Here is a 21,584-nt window from a genome sequence, read left to right as displayed (position 1 = left end):
GTATAAGTGACATTTTTTTTATTTGATTATTAAATGAAAATCTGAGATGAAATTTGGAATCATTTTACATGATGTTATGTGTTTGCATAATTATATTGATTTTAAAAAAGGTTGTCCCAGTGGAATGTTATTCTTACATTATAGCTTACCAAAAGACCATATTGTACCCTATTGCTTGTAAGAATTCAGGACCACATCTTAATCTGTACAAAGTTTGTGCAGATGCTTAGGATAACTGGCGCTATGTTCAAGGATATCCTGCCATCTAGTGGTTAAAATACCTCAGTGTTGCTGGCATTTGTTCTCTGACTGGGAATATCGCGTTTGATGAAGTGACCTTGTGTCACAATCTTGATGTTGAGTCAACAGCTTCTGCAGGATATGACAGCAACACGATAGTCCGCTTTCTCTTCTTCCCAAGTTCCAAGAAGCCCCCGCATGCCGAGCAACACACACCCCTGCCCTTGCGTGTGTGGCATGTACACACCTGTGGAGGTGATCGAGGAAGTGTGCGTGTTTACACCGGCTTCAGGTATGTTTTTCGTCAGTAGTAAGAATACTTCTTTCACATGGCGCTTCGTTCCGAGGCTCTTGAACTAAGTACATTATTGGAAATAGTGTCCGCCTGCTGCCAGGACAGACGGAGTTCCGAGGAAGGGCGGGTGAGTGAGAATACCTGGACTGTGCGATCATCATGCAGAACATATGTAAGATTGCAACAGCTGAGTTTAATGTTGCTAAGACATTGTGATCTTGGCATGTGAATGTTGGCACATGAGGAAGTTCAGATAGTGTTGGGCAGAAAGGGACTCTTGACCGCTCAGGGGATTCCCTCTGAATCTGGATTAAAGATTAAGTCTGGGCTAATAATAGAGATCTCGCAGGTCAGATATAAATATCCTCGTCTTACCGAGACACTCAACTTATGCAATGTTCTGTGGCGTACGTGTAAGTTAGGCTAATGGTCAAAATGTTTTCCCCGGTTTCTCTTTTTATCTCTCTCAAAACTCCGGCTGCTTAATTCCAGCTAACAAAAATATGTTGTAAGAACGTTCCCATTAAGTTATGAAAACGTCATGCGAACATTAAGGGAACATTCCGTTTTATCATTTTGGGAACTTACTCTTAAATGTTCTGTGAATGTTCTGAAACAAGTAGTAACATTTAACAAACGTCCAGCTAAAGTGTTTCAGAAATGTTACATATGAAAAATAAAGTAATTTATAGTAAATACTATAATATCAGCATAAATCCTTATGTTTTGGTGCAAATACATTAAAAAGTTACTTGACATTATCAGTTGAAGACCAGCAATAATAATTTTTATTACATAATAATGGCAATATATGCATGTCAAAGTCAGACATGCCCAGGTTTGTAAAAGATTTTTGGGTCAGCACGCCTTAATAGCTTCAACAATTTATTGCCAATTAAGTTTAGAATACAATGAACCAATTAGAACCCAGTTTAGGTCAGATAGCTGCTAATGGTGGATATTTTGATGAATTGAAAATTTAAGTTTTTTCTATGTATAAACTGTTTATGTAATAAAATATGTTTTCGTAGTTCGTGTTGTCCCTTATCAGTGCAAAATTATCACAAATTAAAAAGGATTCATGCCAATATTGTCCAAAACCCCACTTTTCTAGGGCGTTTCCAAACTTTTGGAGGGCAGTGTATATATATTATATAATACACTACATTTTACTGTAGTTAATACTACAGTATGCTGTGGCATTCATTAACAAAGTGTTGTTATATATATATATATATATATATATATATATATATATATATATATATATATATACACACACAGTATACTACAATTTACTATAGTATGGTTCAAAAACACTATAGTATTTTTTATAAATTACTATAGTATTTTTTCATGTGGAACAATGTAGGCTATAAATAACATTTTTATTGAACTGAACTGAATCAACACTGAACTGACTTGAGCTGAATAATGACACCTATTGACTTGTTAGAGCTGCAGGAGAATTTGTATTGGTTACTTTATTGTGAAGCTGCTTTTAAACAATCTTTATTGTATAAAGCGCTACAGAAATACTTGACTTGGCTTGAATGCATATTCAGTATGTATTTACAAAATAAATGTATTTGTTTCTCAAAACATTGAGTTTTGATTTCTAAATGGTAAAATTAGGTATATTTACACTATAAACAGAAATGCAAGAGGGTAAAAATAAATAATTTCTTCCTCAAAACAATGAGTTTTGATTTCAAAGTGAACAAATTATGTGTAAGTATTTTCACACGTGATCATTAGGTGTGGTTATCGGTAAATGAGTGTGCCATTTAAAGGGTTAGTTCATCCAAAAATGAAAATAATGTCATTAATTACTCATCCTCATGTCATTCTACACCCCTAAGTCCTTTGTTCATCTTCGGAACACAAATTAAGATATTTTTTATTTAAATCTGATGGCTCAGTGAGGCCTGCATAGACAGCAATGGTACTTCCTCTCTCAAGATCCATAAAGGTACTAAAAACATATTTAAATCAGTTCATGTGAGTTCAGTGGTTCTACCTTAATATTGTAAAGTGACGAGAATACTTTTTGTGCAGCAAAAAAACAAAATAATGACTTTTTAACAATATCTAGTGATGGCCGATTTCAAAACACTGCTTCTTGAAGCTTCGGAGCTTTACAAATCAAATCAGTGGATCGGAGCGCCAAAGTCACGTGTTTTCAGATACATAACGCCCTGAAGCAGTGTTTTGAAATCGGCCATCACTAGATATTGTTAAAAAGTTTTTTTTTTTTTTTTTTTTTTGGTGCACAAAAAATATTCTCATCTCTTTATAATATTAAAATTAGGGATGTGCAATGATTAATTGCGATTAATCGTTTGCAAAACAAAAGTCTGTGTTTACGTAATATATGTGTGTGTTCTGTGTATAATAATTATGTATATATAAATACACACACATACATGTATATATTTAAGAAATATATGCATGTTTAATTAAATATATATATTTTATATTACATATAAATATAAATATATTATATATAAATCTAACATTTTTCTTAAATACAGTAGTCAACAATTTTAAGTGGATCAAAACCTTTCATCAAAGTTGTCATAAAACTTTCTTCTTAGAACAGCTTAGTTTTTTGATCCACTTCAAATGTTGACTACTATATATACATGTATGTGTCTGTATTTATATATACATAATTATTATACACAGAACACACACATATATTACGTAAACACAGACTTTTATTTGCAAATGTGATTAATCGTTTAATCGTTGCACATCCCTAATTAAAATAGAACCACTGTACTCACATGAACTGATTTAAATATGTTTTTAGTACCTTTTATGGATCTTGAGAGAGGAAGTACCATTGCTGTCTATGCAGGCCTCGCTGAGCCATCAGATTTAATCAAAAATATCTTAATTTGTGTTCCGAAGATGAACGAAGGTCTTACAGGTGTGGAACGACATGAGGGTGAGTAATAAATTACATTATTTTCATTTTGGGGGGAACTAACCCTTTGAAATGGCAGTGTTTTCTAAATGAAACACAAGAGCTCTTAGTTTTGAGTGATGTGTCTACTGTCTAATGTAGAGAACTGCGTTTGTTTAGGATTTAATAAAAAAAAGTTTATTTTACACTTGCAAAATGAGTGTAAAGCAGATAATGTGCTTGTAGTTTTGTAGACTTGCTCTGAAGATTAATTATATGAGTGAATGATTTCACTGAGTGAGCATTAAGTACCGCTTTTAGTGTGTAAGCAATTTTTAAAAAGCACAAAAACCAGGTATCCTGAACAAACGTTACTGGAAGAACGTTTTTTTCACAACTTTGAGAAAACCTTACCAGAACATTAGCTAAAGTTGAGATTGTTCCCTGTTAGCTGGGTTCATCATTGAACATATGAGGTTTTGTTTCCTACAATATAATGGATTTTAAAACTGCAGTCCGTAACTTTTTTTGGTTAAAAATGATCGAACATCAATTTTTGAGCAAGTACATTACCAGCCAGTGTTCATAACAATCTCCTCACCTTAGCTTGATTGACAACGGTAAGCTTATAATAATGTTTAATAATTTCATGGCTACTGGTAGGATCTCGCGGGAATTATGAGCTTCCGCCGTTCGTCATTGCGTCATTACGTCACGTCTGTTTACATACAGGATTTCCGGCTGGCAGGCTATATCGCATGTGTGTGTAGATGCAGCAGGTGGTGGATCGTTTGTAGCCTGTTCTTACAGCAGCTGGAATAATTAAACGTATCATTTTGATGGCGGTTTGTAATCCAGCAAGTTTAAAATGACAGTCATCGTTGACAACTGGTGCGTTGATAGACAACCCACACAAACAGTAGATTCATCCGTGCAGAGGAGCCGTGCTGATGCACAACCCACGTAAATATGATAATTCCGCAAATAACTGCAATTTCAGGGTTCAAATAGAGATGGCGACAAAGAGGTAAAACTTACGGACTGCTACTTTAAAGGAACAATCCACTTTTTTTGAAAATATGCTCATTTTCCAACTCCCCTAGAGTTAAACAGTTGAGTTTTACCATTTTCGAATCCATTCAGCCGATCTCTGGGTCTGGCAGTACCACTCTTAGCATAGCTTAGCATAGTTCATTGAATCTGATGAGACCAGTAGCATCTTGCTTAAAAATGACCAAAGAGTTTCGATATTTTTCCTATTGAAAACTTGACTCTTCTGTAGTTACATTGTGTACTAAGACCGACAGAAAATGAAAAGTTGCGATTTTCTAGGCCGATATGGCTAGGAACTATACTCTCATTTCGGCATAATAATCAAGGAACTTTGCCGCCGTACCATGGGTGCAGCGGGCGCAATGATATTACGCAGCGCCTGTAATGCGTAATATCATTGCGCCTGCTGCACCCATGGAATGAGAGTATAGTTCCTAGCCATATCGGCCTAGAAAACTGCAACTTTTCATTTCTATCGGTCTTAGTACACGATGTAACTACAGAAGAGTCAAGTTTTAAATAGTAAAAATATTGAAACTCTTTGGTCATTTTTGAGCGAGATGCTAACGGTCTAATCAGATTCAATGAACTATGCTAAGTTATGCTAAAAGTGGTACCGCCAGACCCGGAGATCGGCTGAATGGATTCGAAAACTGTAAAACTCAACTGTTTAACTCTAGGGGAGTTGGAAAATGAGCCTATTTTCAAAAAAAATGTGGAGTGTTCCTTTAAGTAAGTATCTACTACATACTTTATCATTGCTTTTTTAAAACACAAGGCATATGGCAGTGGAATGAGAAAACTTGCAAAATCTAGACTAGACTGGGTTAGACTGTTTGTTTGTTTTAAAGGGAACCCTGTGTATTAACACTTGTATGGCTTAATATAGGGGTGTGACGAGACAGGTAGCTCACGAGACGAGACAAGACACGAGATTGAGTTCACGAGAACGAGACAAGATTTTTACACACTATTTTTAAGAAATCCTGCATTCATGGTTAGTTCATGATAGTGCATTAAGTGATGTTAACAAATACAACTTTTGATTTTAACAATGTATTAGTAAATGTTGAAATTAACATTAACTAAAATGGTGTAGAAGTATTGTTAACTAACGTTAATTAATGAAACATTATTGTAAAGTGTTACCATAAAAATAAATAACGGTTTTCTTTTAGTCTTATTAAGTGCAAACAATAAGTGCAACCATAATCAAAGCACTCTCTCAATTTTCAAAGTACTTACAGCTACACAGCCCACATAGCTCTGATTAATGGTAGGAGAAACAAAGCTTTGAATCAATTGAACCAATTGATTCGCAAAATGATTCACTGTTTCGAAGCGTTCAAAACGCCACACGCTGATGACTGCTGGTCAAAACAGTGTAAATGTAAGTGTAAATCACCTTTTACAAACCCATTACAAATGGTTTTTTATATATATAAAAATAACAATAGCTAGCACCAGTAGCTCACCGAGTGCAACCATTTGACATAATCAACATAGAATGCACTGCGCACCTCAACAAAATGGCAGATTACAAAGGAAGCAAGGCGCGAGTGCAATGGTAAAAGACGTCAGTCTGGTGCATGTTTACATAGAAAAAGTATGGAAACACGTTCTCTGGGAACATTCGGTGATGATCCTGTGTTCTTCTTGTTTTCTGCCTTATAAAGTGTCCTGAAGCGTTGTGGGTACTGCTTAAAATGATTCAGTGTGTGAGTGAATTGTTCAAATGGATCGAACAGAATCGGCAACAACTGTAGACGTTTTTGCAAACACAAAAAAGGTTTGTGAATTGGGCATCGTTGTTTTGATTCCACATTAATTCTGATTCTAATAGAATTGCTACATTAATTCTACGTGATTTCTGAAAAATAACTGGGGAAAATTACTCTCAGGTTTGTATACGGTAATCCGCTGTACCGTGGTAGGGTGACAGTAGACCTACTTTTTGGTAATGAACATGGGTTTGTATATATGTTGAATATGCTATAAATTGTGTGTAATTGTGACAAATCAGAAGTGTATTGATCCATACCAGGAAACAGGCAGAGGGTCGTGGCAGGTGGCAGACAGCATAAACGGTAACAGGCAAAGGGTCGAGGCAGGCGGCAGACAGGGATAAACAATGAACAGGCAGAGGTCGGGTCAGGCAGCAAGAATCACAATCCAAAGTACAGTCCAAGTCAGCAACAAAACAACAAACAGGAAAAAATGCTCAGAAATGACAACCGTGGCTAATCAAGACTTTTCAAAGAACTGAGTGTGAGCTTTATAGTGAGTGTGCATGGAGATGATTGGTGGCAGGTGCAAGCGTTATCAGTCCCAGGTATGTGGGTGCATGGGAAATGAAGTCCAATGTAAACTAGTACTCCGGTGATGGCTCCCTCTGGCGGTTCAGGAGGTCTGGTGCAGGTGACTCAATCGTGACAGTAATATTAACCTAGGCTACTTTTTTTTTCTATATTGATGTGTATACTATTTGAAAGATGGTAGACGTGTATGTTAATCAGGGCAAATCTGAGTAAAACGTTTTTCTGCACTATTTCTACACAGGAAGTGATGCAATATAGCAGAAGTTAACCATGGCGCCACACCCTGTCACTCAAGCCGTCATTGATCTGTCAGCCGGAGCATGTGGTAACAGCCTTTGTTGATCATTTCCTGTGTCTACATTAACAAATGTAATATATGGGATGTTGCATGCATGTCAGATCCAGAACCGATTAGATTTAAAAATCCCAATTTTCATTTCACAGTCATTTTGACAGGCTGTCATAATACAGTGTATTTTTCACCTGTCTGATTTGCACAAATTTTGCATGATGATGGGAATTTTGTTACAGTAAGGAACAAGGCAGAATCAGTTATTTAAAAACATCGAAGCATGTTCTGCAGTGCATGTTCTGTTTTCCTCTCTTCTGTCTTTAGGTGGGATTGCGTGTGTGTTTAGCGGGCAGCCCTTTGATACAGCCAAGGTGAAGATGCAGACTTTCCCCGGCTTGTACAGAAGCTTTGTCCACTGCTTCGTGTCCGTCTACAAACAGGTTGGACTGCGAGGCCTCTATCAGGGCACCACACCTGCCCTCATAGCCAACATTGCTGAAAACGCTGTACTCTTCATGAGCTACGGCTTCTGCCAGAATGTAGTGCGCTTTGTTTCAGGAGTGGCCCGAGGCACAGAACTCAGGTGGGGTATTTTTAACGTTAAACTTTGGGCACTTAAACTATGAAAATCCATGATAAAAATGCAAATTATTACATGTTAACAACTATGAAAATCTAAGCAAATAGTGAATTAAACATAACATTTTTGTGTGTGTGTGTGTGTGTGTGTGTGTGTGTGTGTGTGTGAAGATGTGTTAAGTTTTTATTGTCATTTCAACTACACCAACCAATTTTGTCATTGAAATTTTTTTTTTTTTTTTTTAAGTTAGTGTGATTGTTTTCCAAGGAGACACCAGAGTCAGTGAACAGTGAATCTCAACCTCTGTGACTCAATGGTATATATATATATATATATATATATATATATATATATATATATATATTGTAATTGAATATTAAATTAAATTATTAAAAATGTTGCCTTGGCAACTAACTGAAATAAGTTGAAGTATACTAAAAGTAAAACTGAAATTGAAATAAATGAAAGCTAAGTGGAATAATAATAAAAAAACTAAATTGAAAATAATCTAAAGTAACCATTTTACTTTAACTTAAAGTAAAATTGAAAAATAAATTACTTTGAAAACTAAAAATATAAAAATAAAAATAAATTTAAAACATTAATCAATGCTATAATAGTATATAAATAATACTAAAACAACACTGATATATGTAATGTGTGTGTGTGTGTGTGTGTGTGTGTGTGTAAATTAAATAGACACAATTCATTCTGTAATTCCAGAAATTTCAAGAATTGCATGCTCTTCAATAATTCTTCAATATTTTTTTAGTTCTTAATAAAGTTTTAATATACCACTGGTGTAGGGCTTGTGTGAAGAAACCAAATAAAACATTACATTATGTAACTTTTGCCCCTCTAGCGATTAAAAAAACAAAACTGCATGTATTTTGCGGAAGAACATTGTTTTGGTTGTCCTGCGGCTCTGTGTGACTGTGAGGATGAATATGGTTATTCTACTGCTCGTAAAACATTTCAGATGGTTCCGATGGAAAGGATCTCAGGCTGAATAGCTGAAGATGTTACTGTAGCCTTACCCATTAATTGACATGGTATTTCCTTGAAATTCCAGCACAGCGCTACAAAACCCATAATGAAATGACCCTTCACAATAGAAAATGCTTTACAATGATCTCTGTTAGAGAGCTACATATGGCAAATTATCTGTTCAATAATATACTTTAATTACTGTTGAGTAATAAAAATGTCATCTCCTATTACGACATTTTAAATATCTGAAAAGCCAAGCCAATGTTGATTCTTGTTTTATTACGAGCTCTGTCGCATTCTCTCTTTTCCAGCAGACTCTCCTCTGTTAATTTTTTTAAACGGGGATCCCCCGGAGGTTGGAGATTTAGCTGCTCCTTGTCAAACTTTCTCTTTCATTGGCTCTCATTTATCAAATGATCGTATGCCAGAAAACTGTGCGTACGCTTGTTTCCACGCAAAATTTGGCATTTATCAATATGAGCGCAAGCGGTAGCTACGATCAAATCTCACGTCAGGTCTCAGCTCATGTACGCACGTTTTTGAGTCAGCGGGAACTTGCGTGCAGCATAATAAATCTGGTGGAGAACTGATATGTGAACATTAAGATTATTTTCCTTTAACCATTAAACGACACGATTAAAATGTCAAATTAAAATTAAATTAGAACAGATGCGTGCAGAGAACAGAAAATATAGCCTATAAAGGAATAAAAAAAAATAGGACTACACGAAATATCACTAAAATTATTAACAGATTAACAAAACAAAAGAGAAAAACTGCATGAAGTAGGGCTAGAACAGGCTACACTCATTTGACGCGTTGTATTAATTTTCTTTATTTTATTAAAATATTTATCTTTATTTGATTAAATCCAATTGATAGCACAGGGTGCCTCACTCACACACGCTGGCGTAAAATATCAGTTCTAGCATTGCTAACTTTACATTTCAGACCATCTATCAGCAAACTAAATGCAGAGAAAGTTAACACTGCTCAGTTTAATGGTCCAAATAGGCCTACATCTGTACCAGTCGGCGCGCACAACGCCCATCCAAACACATTTTTGCGCATGCGAAGGATGATGTTTTACGTGGATATTGAAACAAGAGTGAAATAGAAAGCTTTTTTTTTTACATAATCAACAGTAGTTCAGCAACCAATAAATGTTACATCGCGAATACGGAAATGTTTGGATTCTTCCCGAATGAGAGCCCAATTCAGTTTTGCTTTAAATAAATTTGTTTCTGCTTTATAATGAATGCCACTATAGCCTAATTTGTGTTTCAATATATAGCCACTTATTTTTACTCTTGTTCTGTTATGAATAAAATAAATTTAAAGGATTTTCTTTGGAGTGAGGTACTAGGCCTAATGTTCGTAAGTATTTAGTTTTATTTACAGGTATTATTATTTAAGTTAATTTTATTGTTTGAAATTTACGAGGTTGAGGGGTGTTTTTAGAGTAAGATACATTTATTTTTCATGCGATTACTTCCTCTTCATGTCCGGGTTATGTTTCTCTGTGTCGTAAACTATAGGGCGAGGCTTCTAAAATTTGGGGCGTGATATTTAAATGAAGATTGTTTTCAGACGCCACATTTATCAACACTCGTTCATTCGTGCGATGGAATTGGCCGGTTACGAAAGTTTAATGAATCACACGTAAGCGTTGTCGTAAGCGTATTTTTCCGTTCTTTCCGTGCTTTCTACGTTTGTTTGATAAATGAGGGCCATTGTGACAACTAACCTCTGTATCTCCCACACCATACACGTGTCAAAGCAGCCAGAGCAACTTTTTTTACTATTCATGGATATGAGGAGACACACGGGCGAGTGTCATATATGCAATTTCCTGCAAAAACCATCCTGTCAGGTCTAAAATATAAACACTTAATAGGCTTACTATAGTGAATTAAATATTGACTCATTATTTATATTTTGTTCATTTTGAAGAAAAAAAACAATAGTGTACCTTTAATTGTGTGTATTTAGGATAACATAACATGCTAGCTGTGAAATTAGCCTTAGCGAAGACAAAAGAGTGATTAATATTTAAAAAAAAAAAAAAAACAATTTAAAAATGTAATTTACACCACAGAATGCTTTATATATAATTTGTCATAAGATGGAAATTATACTGTGGTGGGAATTTTCAAGAGTGCACAGGACCAATAGTTGTCATAGTTGAAGAAACAGCCACATTAGTGCTTGTCTTAAGCTGGAGTAACTATCATGATACAGTGAAAACATGAAGCTCTATTAGACTTGTGGGCGGTTTATGTTATTTAAAGGTGGTACAGAGGATGTTTTCGTCGACTGAGTTTTTGAAATGAGCGTTTGAAATGATACACATTTTACGACTAGCTAAAACATTCTGACTATGCTCAACATACAGCGATAGTTTCCTGCTCCTGAAGCAGATTTATATACTTTCACATGGAATTTGAACACAGACTGTAATCGCAGACAGAAAGCAACTGGCTCTGACTGGACGCGTTTGAGCGCGATCAGTCATAAGTATCAATTTACATTCATAATCGGTCCTTACAATCGTTAAGCCGCGCACATACTTAGTGGATTCATTATGTCGGACTCACCTCATAATCTGCAGTTGTTACTCCTGTCTCCTGACAAAAACATTGCATGCAGGCGCATGTAGTGTGGAAAGTTACTAGAGCGTGCAGCCGCGCGTCTCTCACAAGGAACGTCATGGCAGTGATTGACAAGCCAGAGGGCCAATCCGCGCACGTCTCTCACAATGGCAGTGATTGACAAGCCAGAGGGCCAAATCGTTTACGCGATGATCGCGTAAACGATTGGCTGATGTTTTTAAGGCCCTACCTCGTGCACAGATGATGTATATTAATAATATTCCTTTCAGTGCTCCTTTCGTCTTTTATCACTTAGTAAAGACAGTTTCAAGTAATATTGCAAAAATGTATAAAACAAAACATCCTCTTTACCACCTTTAAATGGTATGTGTTAAAGCGTTGAACACTTGTCTTCCCCCCTTTTGCTACATACAGTAATTCTCATGTGCTTATGAGTCCACTCAGTATGCATGATGCAATTCAATCCTCAAGGACAAGCTGTGTCAAGTGACCCACCGCCTGCATGTTCAGAGCGCTTTTCTTGTCTCCATAAACATTACGTTTAAAGTCAATACATGGAATTCTTTCATGTTTACCTCTGTGTAAATCATGGTATAGTAGCTAATGGGATCAGATGGCAATGCTATGGTACACTGATATAGGTTACCATGGTGCTTTGATTACATATTTATAACCATGATATTTACTATATCATGATATATATATATATATATATATACCTAAGAATTATATACTGATTTTTTTAAACATTTCCCACTAATTTAATTATTGTATAAAGGTCATTGTAATTAACATGTTAACTGTCACTCCTACTCTGGAAAAATGATATTTCCAACTTCCAACTTGTTATAAATCTTGAATACCTTGGAGCACAGACTTAAAGGATTTACCCAAAAATAAAAAAAATTCTGTCATTAATTACTCACCCTCATGTCGTTCCACACCCATAAGACCTTTGTTCATCTTCAGAACTCAAATTAAGATATTTTGATGAAATCCGAGAGGTATCTTGATTCCTCCATAGATACAGTAGCAATTTAACCACCACTTTCAAGGTCCAGAAAGGTACTAAAGACTTTGTTAATAGTCAACGTGACTGCAGTGGTTCAACCTTAATTTTTATGAAACAACGAGAAGTTTGTGCGCAAAAACAAAACAAAAATAACAGCTTTATTCAACACTATCTTCTCTTCTGTGTCATTCTCCTACGCTGTTTACGTCCAGCGCCTTCCAGGTTCTTTGTCAGAACGCCGACTCATTATTGGCCGGCTCCTGCATCAGCAGCATCACACACATGTGTCGTGGTGCTCACGTGAACAGCGTCTGCAAATGTTGAGCCAGCGTTCTGATGTAGAACCTGGAAGCGCTGAACGTGAACAGTGTTTGATTATGAGTATGAATTATCATATGCAGTAAAAGACAACAATACTCAAGCACTGTAAAAGGTTTTGCCACAAACTCAACTGACTGGCTTATCTCCTGTATGATTTCATATGAGTTTCTTCAGACCTTAGAACTGTACATGATTTATGAGCTTCTACAACTTTTGACCTCCTAACTGAACTCTTTTCCAAAAATTGATAGTCTTAAGTGTAAGTCTTAATTTAGTCTTAAGTGCAAACAATAAGTGCAGCCATAATCAAAGTACTCTCTCAATATTTAAAGTACAAATAGAATAGTTTGCATATATATATAAATAGTTTGCATATATATATATATATATATATATATATATATATATATAGCATAAATGAGTACAGAGCCCCTCTGAACAAATACAAAAGATGTATTTTCTTATTTTCTTTATGATCACTAATACAATTCATGGAAAGATGGCAAAACTAAAATGCATTAAACATATACATAATAAAACCTGAGAAATATATGCCATTAATAGCCATAAAATAAGTAAATTAGCACAATCTTTGTTTAAATTAAGGATTGCAGAAATTAGTACAATATTCTAGCACTTAGTATGCCCTTCATAATTTTGAATATACTGCTCTGACCCTTCTTGAGCACGGACTTTCTACAAGATTCATGACAAATTGTCACAGTCTGTCCTGTCAGACTCCTAGATTGATGCAGCTCCTTAAATGCCCTGATCTTTAATGGGGAGTGTTGCTCAACTCTTCTCTACAGGCTTAAGAGTGTTAAGATTGAGTGCAATACATGTTCACAGAAGGTTTTTCACCTTGGGAGAATGCATATCCTCATTGTCATATTGAAAAAATGCCCAACAATGCAGGAAATGAGTAAAGGGTAACATCTTCTGTTTCAAGTTTGTGTATTGAATTACACAGTGGTGTGGGAATTCATGACAGTATTAATAAAGTACAACTCCCTCACACCTTCAGCACTCATACATCCCTATATAAGAGCTTTACTACCACTGAACTTTACTGTGGGAACCAGGCACTTCTCACTGTACTCCTCCTCTAGCAACACCATAACATTTTGGATGCTGTTAGATCCAAAATGATTGAGTTGGTCTCATGAGACCAGAGTATTGATTCCCAGAATCTATATTTTGTAAATATGGACTTTGGAAATGGCTAATGTTGTTCTCCAGTGAGAACAACAACCATGCATTCCATTTCTGCAGGCTGCATCTTACTCTGAGAGATAAACAGTCGCTCTTTTCATAGCTTTTGCTGGCTCTGAGACACTCCCTTGGTATTTCTCCTGCTCTTTGTCTTGCAAAAAAATCCCTCATCACTAAATGAAAGCTTAAAATGAAGGCCTGATTATTTCAGGGGCATGTCATAAGTCCATTTTTCTTATTATTTCTGTTACTTTTGCTATATTTTCACTCTTAAAACAATGATTTGGTAATCCTCTTGTACCACTGTCCTCTTTTGTGTTAAGAAATAAGTCTCCTGACAGTTCTCTCCCAAATGCTTCCATTGTTGTCAGCATTAAGTCTGAGAATAATTCAGTGGGCTATATAACACTTTTAATTGTCAAGAAATTACTTCTCTTTAAATGTTTTGGTTCAACATACTTACCTGTTGATCAAACATTGCCTTAAACTTACACCAGAAAATTTTTATTTCATTTAATTTAGTAACTTTTAGGAGGATGTACTCATTTTTGCTACACAATATTTTATCACCTTGATAAGAAAATCTTATTTTCCTGAATATTTTTGACATGTTTTTCTGGTAATTGATTAAGCAGACTTGCTGGAACATTATATCTCTAAAGAACCCTAACATGTCTTCTAAGTAATTGAGTAATTGCTGACTTTCAGAAGTTTCAGAGGGGGTGTACTAATTTATGCTGTGCACTGTGAATATAATATATATATATATATAGTATATATATATCAGGATTACTTTAGGTTGGTGGGACAGTATGTCTTGATTCAAATGCAGTCCTTCATATTACATTTGATTTGAACTATATTAATAACTGTGTGTGTTTGTTTTCAGTGATATTCAGAAGGCCTGTTCAGGTTCTGTTGCCTCGATCTTCTCCTCTCTGGCTTTATGCCCCACTGAACTGGTTAAATGTCGACTGCAGGCCATGCATGAAATGGAGGCATCCGGCAAGATTGCCAGTGGACAGAAAAGGTCTGTTTGGACAGAGGATGTTTTGATAGTTGAAAATGAGAAACGAGGCATGTTGTGTAACTTTATGTCCATTTTGAAAGGGATGATTCAGGGTTAATCAAATAATTTGGTCATTATTAGAAATATTTACATTTTTTTGAAGTAAATGAGTTTATTCTGTTTTAACAGTGTTCAGACTAAACTGTTTTTTTTTTCTTTTCATTCAATTGAAATCAGAAATCAAATATTTTAATGTACAGTACAGTACTACCATGATGCAAAAATACTTTGCAATAGAGTATAACAGTGCCCGCCCCCTTTTTTAGCTGTTCCACAGAAATAAGAAATGAATTCAGGTTTAGTATGACCTAAATGGGTGAGTAAATGAAGACACTAAAAGTGGTAATTGAGGCCCACTTAATGAAACTATTCACTCATATACCTAATCTTCAGACCAAGTCTGCAAAACTGCAAGCACATTATCTGCTTTATTCTCAGTTTGCAATTGTAGAATCAACCTTTTGCAAAATCCTAAACACAGTTCTCTACATTAGACCTGTCACTCAAAACTAACAGCTCTTGTGTTTCATTTGGGATGCCACAATCATTTGTGATCATGTGTGAAAACACTTATACATAAATTGATCACAGATATCAAAATTCAATGTTTTAAGAAGGAAATAAATTATTTTTACCCTCTTGCATTTCTATTTATAGTGTAAATATACCTAATTTAATCTCTTAGAAATCAAAACTCAAAGTTCTGAGAAATAAATAAATTTTTCACCCTTGCATTTCTGTTTATTTTGTAAATATATACTGAAAGTCAAGTCACCTCTGTTTCTATAGCACTTTATGCAATACAGACTGTTTCAAAGTGACTTCACAATAGTAACAAATTCAAATTCTCCTAAAAAGCAGCTCTAACAAGCCAATAGTGTCATTATTAAGCTCAAGTTAGATCTGTGTTGATTCAGTTCCGTTCAATAACTGTAAAATTCATCAGTTGTGCATACATACTTTATATACATTGTGTTTGTGCACATATGTATGAAAATCTCCTGTATACTCCACTGCACATTGAACAAGCAAAATACACAATATAGTCGTGTTTTACATTGTTTACATCTGTGTGTAGTTTGATGTGTTTATGGCTAATCATTTGATGGATAATGTGTAGAGTTACTATACATAAACACCATTTTCAGAAGAGTTAAAGGTGCCCTAGAATTAAAAATTAAATTTATCTTGGCATAGTTAAATAAGAAGAGTTCAGTACATGGAAATGACATACAGTGAGTCTCAAACACCATTGTTTCCTCCTTCTTATATAAATCTCATTTGTTTAAAAGACCTCCGAAGAACAGGCGAATCTCAACATAACACCGACTGTTACGTAACAGTCGGGATCATTAATATGTACGCCCCCAATATTTGCATATGCAGCTCATGTTCAAGGCATTAGACAAGGCAGCCAGTATTAACGTCTGGATCTGTGCACAGCTGAATCATCAGACTAGGGTAAGCAAGCAAGAACAATAGCGAAAAATAGCAGATGGAGCAATAATAACTGACATGATCCATGATTACATGATATTTTTAGTGATATTTGTAAATTGTCTTTCTAAATGTTTCGTTAGCATGTTGCTAATGTACTGTTAAATGTGGTTAAAGTTACCATCGTTTATTACTATATTCACAGAGACAAGACTGTCGTTATTTTCATTTTTAAACACTTGCAGTCTGTATAATTCATAAACACCACTTCATTCTTTATAAATCTCTCCAACAGTGTGTAATGTTAACTTTAGCCACGAAACACTATCAAACTCATTCAGAATCAAATGTAAACATCCAAATAAATACAATACTTACGCGATTAGACATGCTGCATGACGAACACTTTGTAAAGATCCATTTTGAGGGTTATATTAGCTGTGTGAACTTTGTTTATGCTGTTTAAGACACCACAATTTAAAGGGGCCGCGCAGTCTGAATCGCCGCATATTTAATGATGCCCCAAAATAGGCAGTTAAAAAAATGAATAAAAAAAAATCTTTGGGGTATTTTGAGCTGAAACTTCACAGACACATTCAGGGGACACCTTAGACTTATATTACATATTTTAAAAAGACGTTCTTTGGCACCTTTAAAATAGTTTTGAATGAAGTGTTGGCATTTGCAAGAGATATGCGACGTTTTGTATATTGTGTGTGTGTGTGTTTTGTGGCTTTTTGTGTAGATTTACTCGAAACTACTGTTCCTAAGTTCTTAGTATTTTTTATGTTTTTGAACTTTCAATTTGAGACAAAATGACCTCAAAATCACAGTTATCCTGCAGTTCTACCACTTACAGTTGTCATATCTTGTTGAAGCTCCTCTCTGTCTTTCAGCACGGTGTGGTCCGTTGTGAGAAATGTGCTGCGGACAAACGGTCCTCTGGGTTTCTATCAGGGTCTCACCACCACTATAGTCCGTGAGGTACCTGGATACTTCTGTTTCTTTGGAGGATATGAACTCAGCCGCTCCATGTTTGCCCACCACATGGGCAGAGACAAAGAGCACATAGGTCAGCCCACAGGAAGAACATCATATACTCACCTTCATGTCATTCCAAACTCATATAACATTCTTTCTTGTGTGGGAGATGGGAGAAGGAAACACAATTTTTATGTGTAGATCACAAATAATATGAATAAGTAAATCAGACAATCTATGTTTTCCCATTTTTTTCCAGTGTACCAAATTTACTCAATATATCTTTTTTAAATATAGATTCTTTAAACAAGCCAAAATGTTACTTAATGAAGGTCAGTACAATTATTTTTAATTTCAAACAAAAGCTAAATTAGCTATAATATGAAGGTTTCACTTTTAAAAAATTTTGTTAGTCAATTTTATTTAGTTTTCTTACCATAAATAAATGCAGCAAAACAAATGTTTTATTCAAATTCTGAATGGATTATATATTGCCTAGGGCCCCGTCCACACGGAGATGCGTTTCAGTGAAACCGCACAAATTATTTTCAGATAGGCATTTCGTCAACACGGATCCGGCGTTTTCGAAAGGTGAAACCGGTATTGGAAAAATTTGAAAACGCCGGCTTGGTGTTGTCGTGTGGACGGGGCATTATTTAACCTACATAATGTCTACACTTTGTTATAAATTAGCTTATACAGAGAGGATTTGCGAGCGTGCAGAGCTCAGCACTGGACAAAACTCAGGCGTTTTTCTAATTTAGACACGTCTGATTTTCCATTGCATTCAAGAATGTTTGTGATTGGCTACAATGCTCAACGCTGCAAAACACATTGTAAATAGAAATCTTTGAGCTCTCAAGAGCGCAAACACCAAAACTGTTTCACCAATATGCTAGCATTATAGAGAAAACTGAGCAGCTTTTCCCTTAAAGCAGTCAGAAGCAGCAGTGGTTTGAGTGAGAAAATTCCACGCTAGTCTCGAGTCAGGGGAAGTGTAAGCTGTCAAAATGACGGACAGCTTTCAGATGTTTCTGTCAGTGCTAAATAAATTGACAGAATATATTCGGTTAATGTGACCTCTGATGGGGAATATTATTTACTTTTAGACCAATATAAAAATGCACTTTAAATAAATGACACAGCCTTTTCACTTTTTTCAGTGTATTTAACAGGATATGCTCCTCACGATCCGTGTGTTTCTGACAGGTGTCGTGCCGTTGATGTTCAGCGGTGGTTTCGGCGGAGCCTGCCTGTGGTTGGTTGTGTACCCCATAGACTGTGTGAAGTCTCGCATCCAAGTTCTGTCTTTAGCAGGGAAACAGGAAGGCTTCCTCAAGACTCTTATGGGAATTTTACGAAATGAGGGTGAGATTTCTATATTTATCCTTGTTTCAAAACGTAGTGACACATAGCCAACATCCTATCTGTGATCTGGAACCTCATTTGGCTAATTTGGAAAACTCAAACACTTGCCACAGAAAAGTCAACTGTTGAATTTTTAGCTTTCATGTTGCTAAGATAATGGCATGATATGCTTATAAACATAAAACTGCAAAGAACACCAATACAAAATTATCATTTATCTGTAATATATCATTTATCCGTAATATATCTTAATATCTTTAAAGTTGTGTTAGTCTTTAATTCCCTATTGTGACTTACACTCACTGGCCACTTTATTAGGTACACCTGTTCAACTGCATGTTAAAGTAAATATCTAATCAGCCAATCACATGGCAGCAACTCAATGTGTTTAGGCATGTAGACATGGTCAATACAAGCTTCTGAAGTTCAAACTGAGCATCAACATGAGGAAGAAAGTTGATTTAAGTGACTTTGATCGCCGCATGGATGTTGGTGCCAGACGAGCTGGTTTGAGTGTTTCAGAAACTGCTGATCTGCTGGGATTTTCATGCACCACCATCTCTAGGGTTTACAGAGAATGGACTTGTTGATGCCAGAGGAGAATGGACAGACCTGATAGAAAGGGAACAGTAACTCAAATAACCACTTGTTACAAGCTAGGTCTGCAGAAGAACATCTCTGAACGCACAACACATCCAACCGTGAAGCAGATGGGCTACAGCTGCAGAAGACACACTGGTGACACTAAGCCTACAATTCACATGGGATCACCAAAATTGGACAGTAGAAGATTGAAGAAACAATGCCTGGTCTGATAAGTCTCAATTTCTGCTGCGACATTCAGATGAAAGGGTCAGAATTTGGTGTAAACAACATGAAAGATCATGGATTCATCCTGTCTTGTATCAACGGTCAGGCTACTGATAGTGTAATGGTGTGGGGATATTTTCTTGGCACACTTTGAGAACTTTAGTTCCAATTGAGTATCGTTTAAACACCACAGCCTACCTGAGTGCACCCATCTTCTGATGGCTACTTCCAGCAGGATAACACCTCACGTCACAAAGCTCAAATCATCTCACACTGGTTTCTTGAACATGACAGTCAGTTTACTAAACTCAAATGGCTTTCACAGTCACCAGATCTCAGTCCAATAGAGCAGCTTTGGGATGTGGAGGAACAGGAGATTCACATCATGGATGTGCAGCCGACAAATCTGCAGCAACTGTGTGATGCTCTCATGTCAATATGGACCAAAATCTCTGAGGAATGTTTCCAGGACCTTGTTGAATCTGTGCCACAAAGAATTAAGGGCGTTCTGGAGACAAAAGGGAGTCCAACCCAATACTAGCAAGTTGTACTCTTTGTGTAGATTTACTCAAAACTACTGATTCTTAAGTTCGTAGTACTTTTTACGTTTTTGATCTTCAAAATAATTTGTCTTTCAATTTAAGACCTCAAAATCACAGTTGTCCTGCAGTTCTACCACTTAAAGTACTAGCAGTACTAGCAAGGTGTACCTAATAAAGTGTCCGGTGAGTGTATGTCTGAGTGAAATGTCTTCTCGAACAGGAACAAATGTAGGGTCGCACTTGATTTTATCCATGGGGAATTGATTGGATGGTTGAATGGTTGTGGTTTGCTATTGGTGGATCTCATGTGAGTGACAGGTTGTCCCACCCTCAAGCCAGTAAACACGTCATCAGAGAAGAGAAGAGATGAGCTGCAAGAGGGAGAGGAAGATATTTTGATTAAAGATTACAAGGGCACATGAATTTGAGAAAATTATGTTAATAGATAGATAAATGATTTATAAAAAATATACCCCAATGGGGGGTCAGTGTTTATTATTGAACATGCAAGGGCTGATATTCCAATGAAAGACAATTAAAAATAAAGTGAACATTTGTTAATGGTATCAGTATATAACAAAACAATTTATTCTTGGATTGCAGAATGTTATATTCTGGTGTCTTGTTTACAGGAGTGGCACCTCTGTATTCTGGTTTGACCCCGACTATGATCCGAACTTTTCCTGCCAATGGAGCGCTCTTTTTGGCCTATGAAGTCAGTCGCAAGATCATGATGCAACAGTTTGATCACTGAGGCCATCTCTCAGTCTCTGGAGTTTTTCAGAAAATGTTTAATCCCATCTTGAGTTTTCAGTTGCATTGAGAACTTGCCTTGTGGACATTTTATCCACCTAAGTGTTAATATATGTGCATCTTGAATATTTTATGTGCGAGAAAGAATATTTAAATGAATGAAAAAACTAAAATGTATATGGCTCTGAAAATCGATGTTCCAAACTAGGGTTATTTTTGTTAACGAAAACTATTAAAACGTGTTAATTGAAATAAAGCTGAAATAAAATAAAGTATAAATATTAGTTTAACAAACTAAACAGACAAATGTTGCTTTGGCAAATACACTGAAATAAGTTTAAGTTGAACCACTAAAGTTATTAACTGTAAATAAATAAAAACAAAAACTGAAATAAAGTACAGGACACAGCTTACAGTATGTCATAATGGCCAAATTCATATACATGTATTGTAATGGTGGCTCAGTGTTTCCATTGAGTTGATCTGTGCCTGTATCTATGGTGAGTAGCTCTTGACTGCATGTTACACTCGGTTCTCCAGAGACCCAAAGCTCTGCTTTTATTGTTTGTCTTATAATGAGGTCTTGGTTTATGCATTTGAGCAACTTTGAAGGTTAAATAGTCATTTGTGTGATAAATGTGTGAACAAACAATACTGTATTTTCCTGCTATGCTTGTAATGTTTTTGACATAAAATACACTCCTTATGTTGCAGTGCCTCATATGCCATACAAATAAATGTCATTCAATGATTTTACAAACACTTAAGCTGCACTGCTATTTGAACTT

General features: G+C 35.8%; 1 protein-coding gene across 2 annotated transcripts; it reads left to right on the top strand.

The window, feature by feature from the left end:
• Nucleotides 1–74: 74 nt before the first annotated feature.
• slc25a15a (solute carrier family 25 member 15a) lies at nt 75–21,558 on the top strand. 2 transcript variants are annotated; one of them, XM_048160863.1, is made up of 8 exons: nt 75–532; nt 619–662; nt 7,059–7,142; nt 7,434–7,692; nt 14,726–14,866; nt 17,239–17,414; nt 18,533–18,691; nt 20,676–21,558. In XM_048160863.1, the coding sequence occupies exons 3-8, from the start codon at nt 7,088–7,090 to the stop codon at nt 20,795–20,797; spliced, it is 912 nt and encodes a 303-aa protein (XP_048016820.1). In that variant the 5' UTR covers nt 75–532; nt 619–662; nt 7,059–7,087; the 3' UTR covers nt 20,798–21,558. The 2 variants fall into 2 exon arrangements, with proteins under 2 accessions (XP_048016820.1, XP_048016819.1); XM_048160862.1 differs by lacking the exon at nt 619–662 and having other exon boundaries at nt 87–532.
• The last annotated feature ends 26 nt before the right edge of the window (nt 21,559–21,584 follow it).

Source organism: Megalobrama amblycephala, linkage group LG16, assembly GCF_018812025.1.
Source record: "Megalobrama amblycephala isolate DHTTF-2021 linkage group LG16, ASM1881202v1, whole genome shotgun sequence".
Classification (NCBI taxonomy): domain Eukaryota; kingdom Metazoa; phylum Chordata; class Actinopteri; order Cypriniformes; family Xenocyprididae; genus Megalobrama; species Megalobrama amblycephala.
The sequence above is the reverse complement of the archived record's forward strand: the minus strand, read 5'-3'. Positions and strand labels throughout refer to the sequence as shown.

Coding starts and splice junctions, on each gene's coding strand:
- slc25a15a (XM_048160863.1), top strand. CDS start 7,088: ATGGCGCCACACCCTGTCACTCAAGCCGTCATTGATCTGTCAGCCGGA. Junction 7,693..14,725: donor GCCCGAGGCACAGAACTCAG/GTGGGGTATTTT, acceptor GTTTGTTTTCAG/TGATATTCAGAAGGCCTGTT. Junction 14,867..17,238: donor ATTGCCAGTGGACAGAAAAG/GTCTGTTTGGAC, acceptor TCTGTCTTTCAG/CACGGTGTGGTCCGTTGTGA.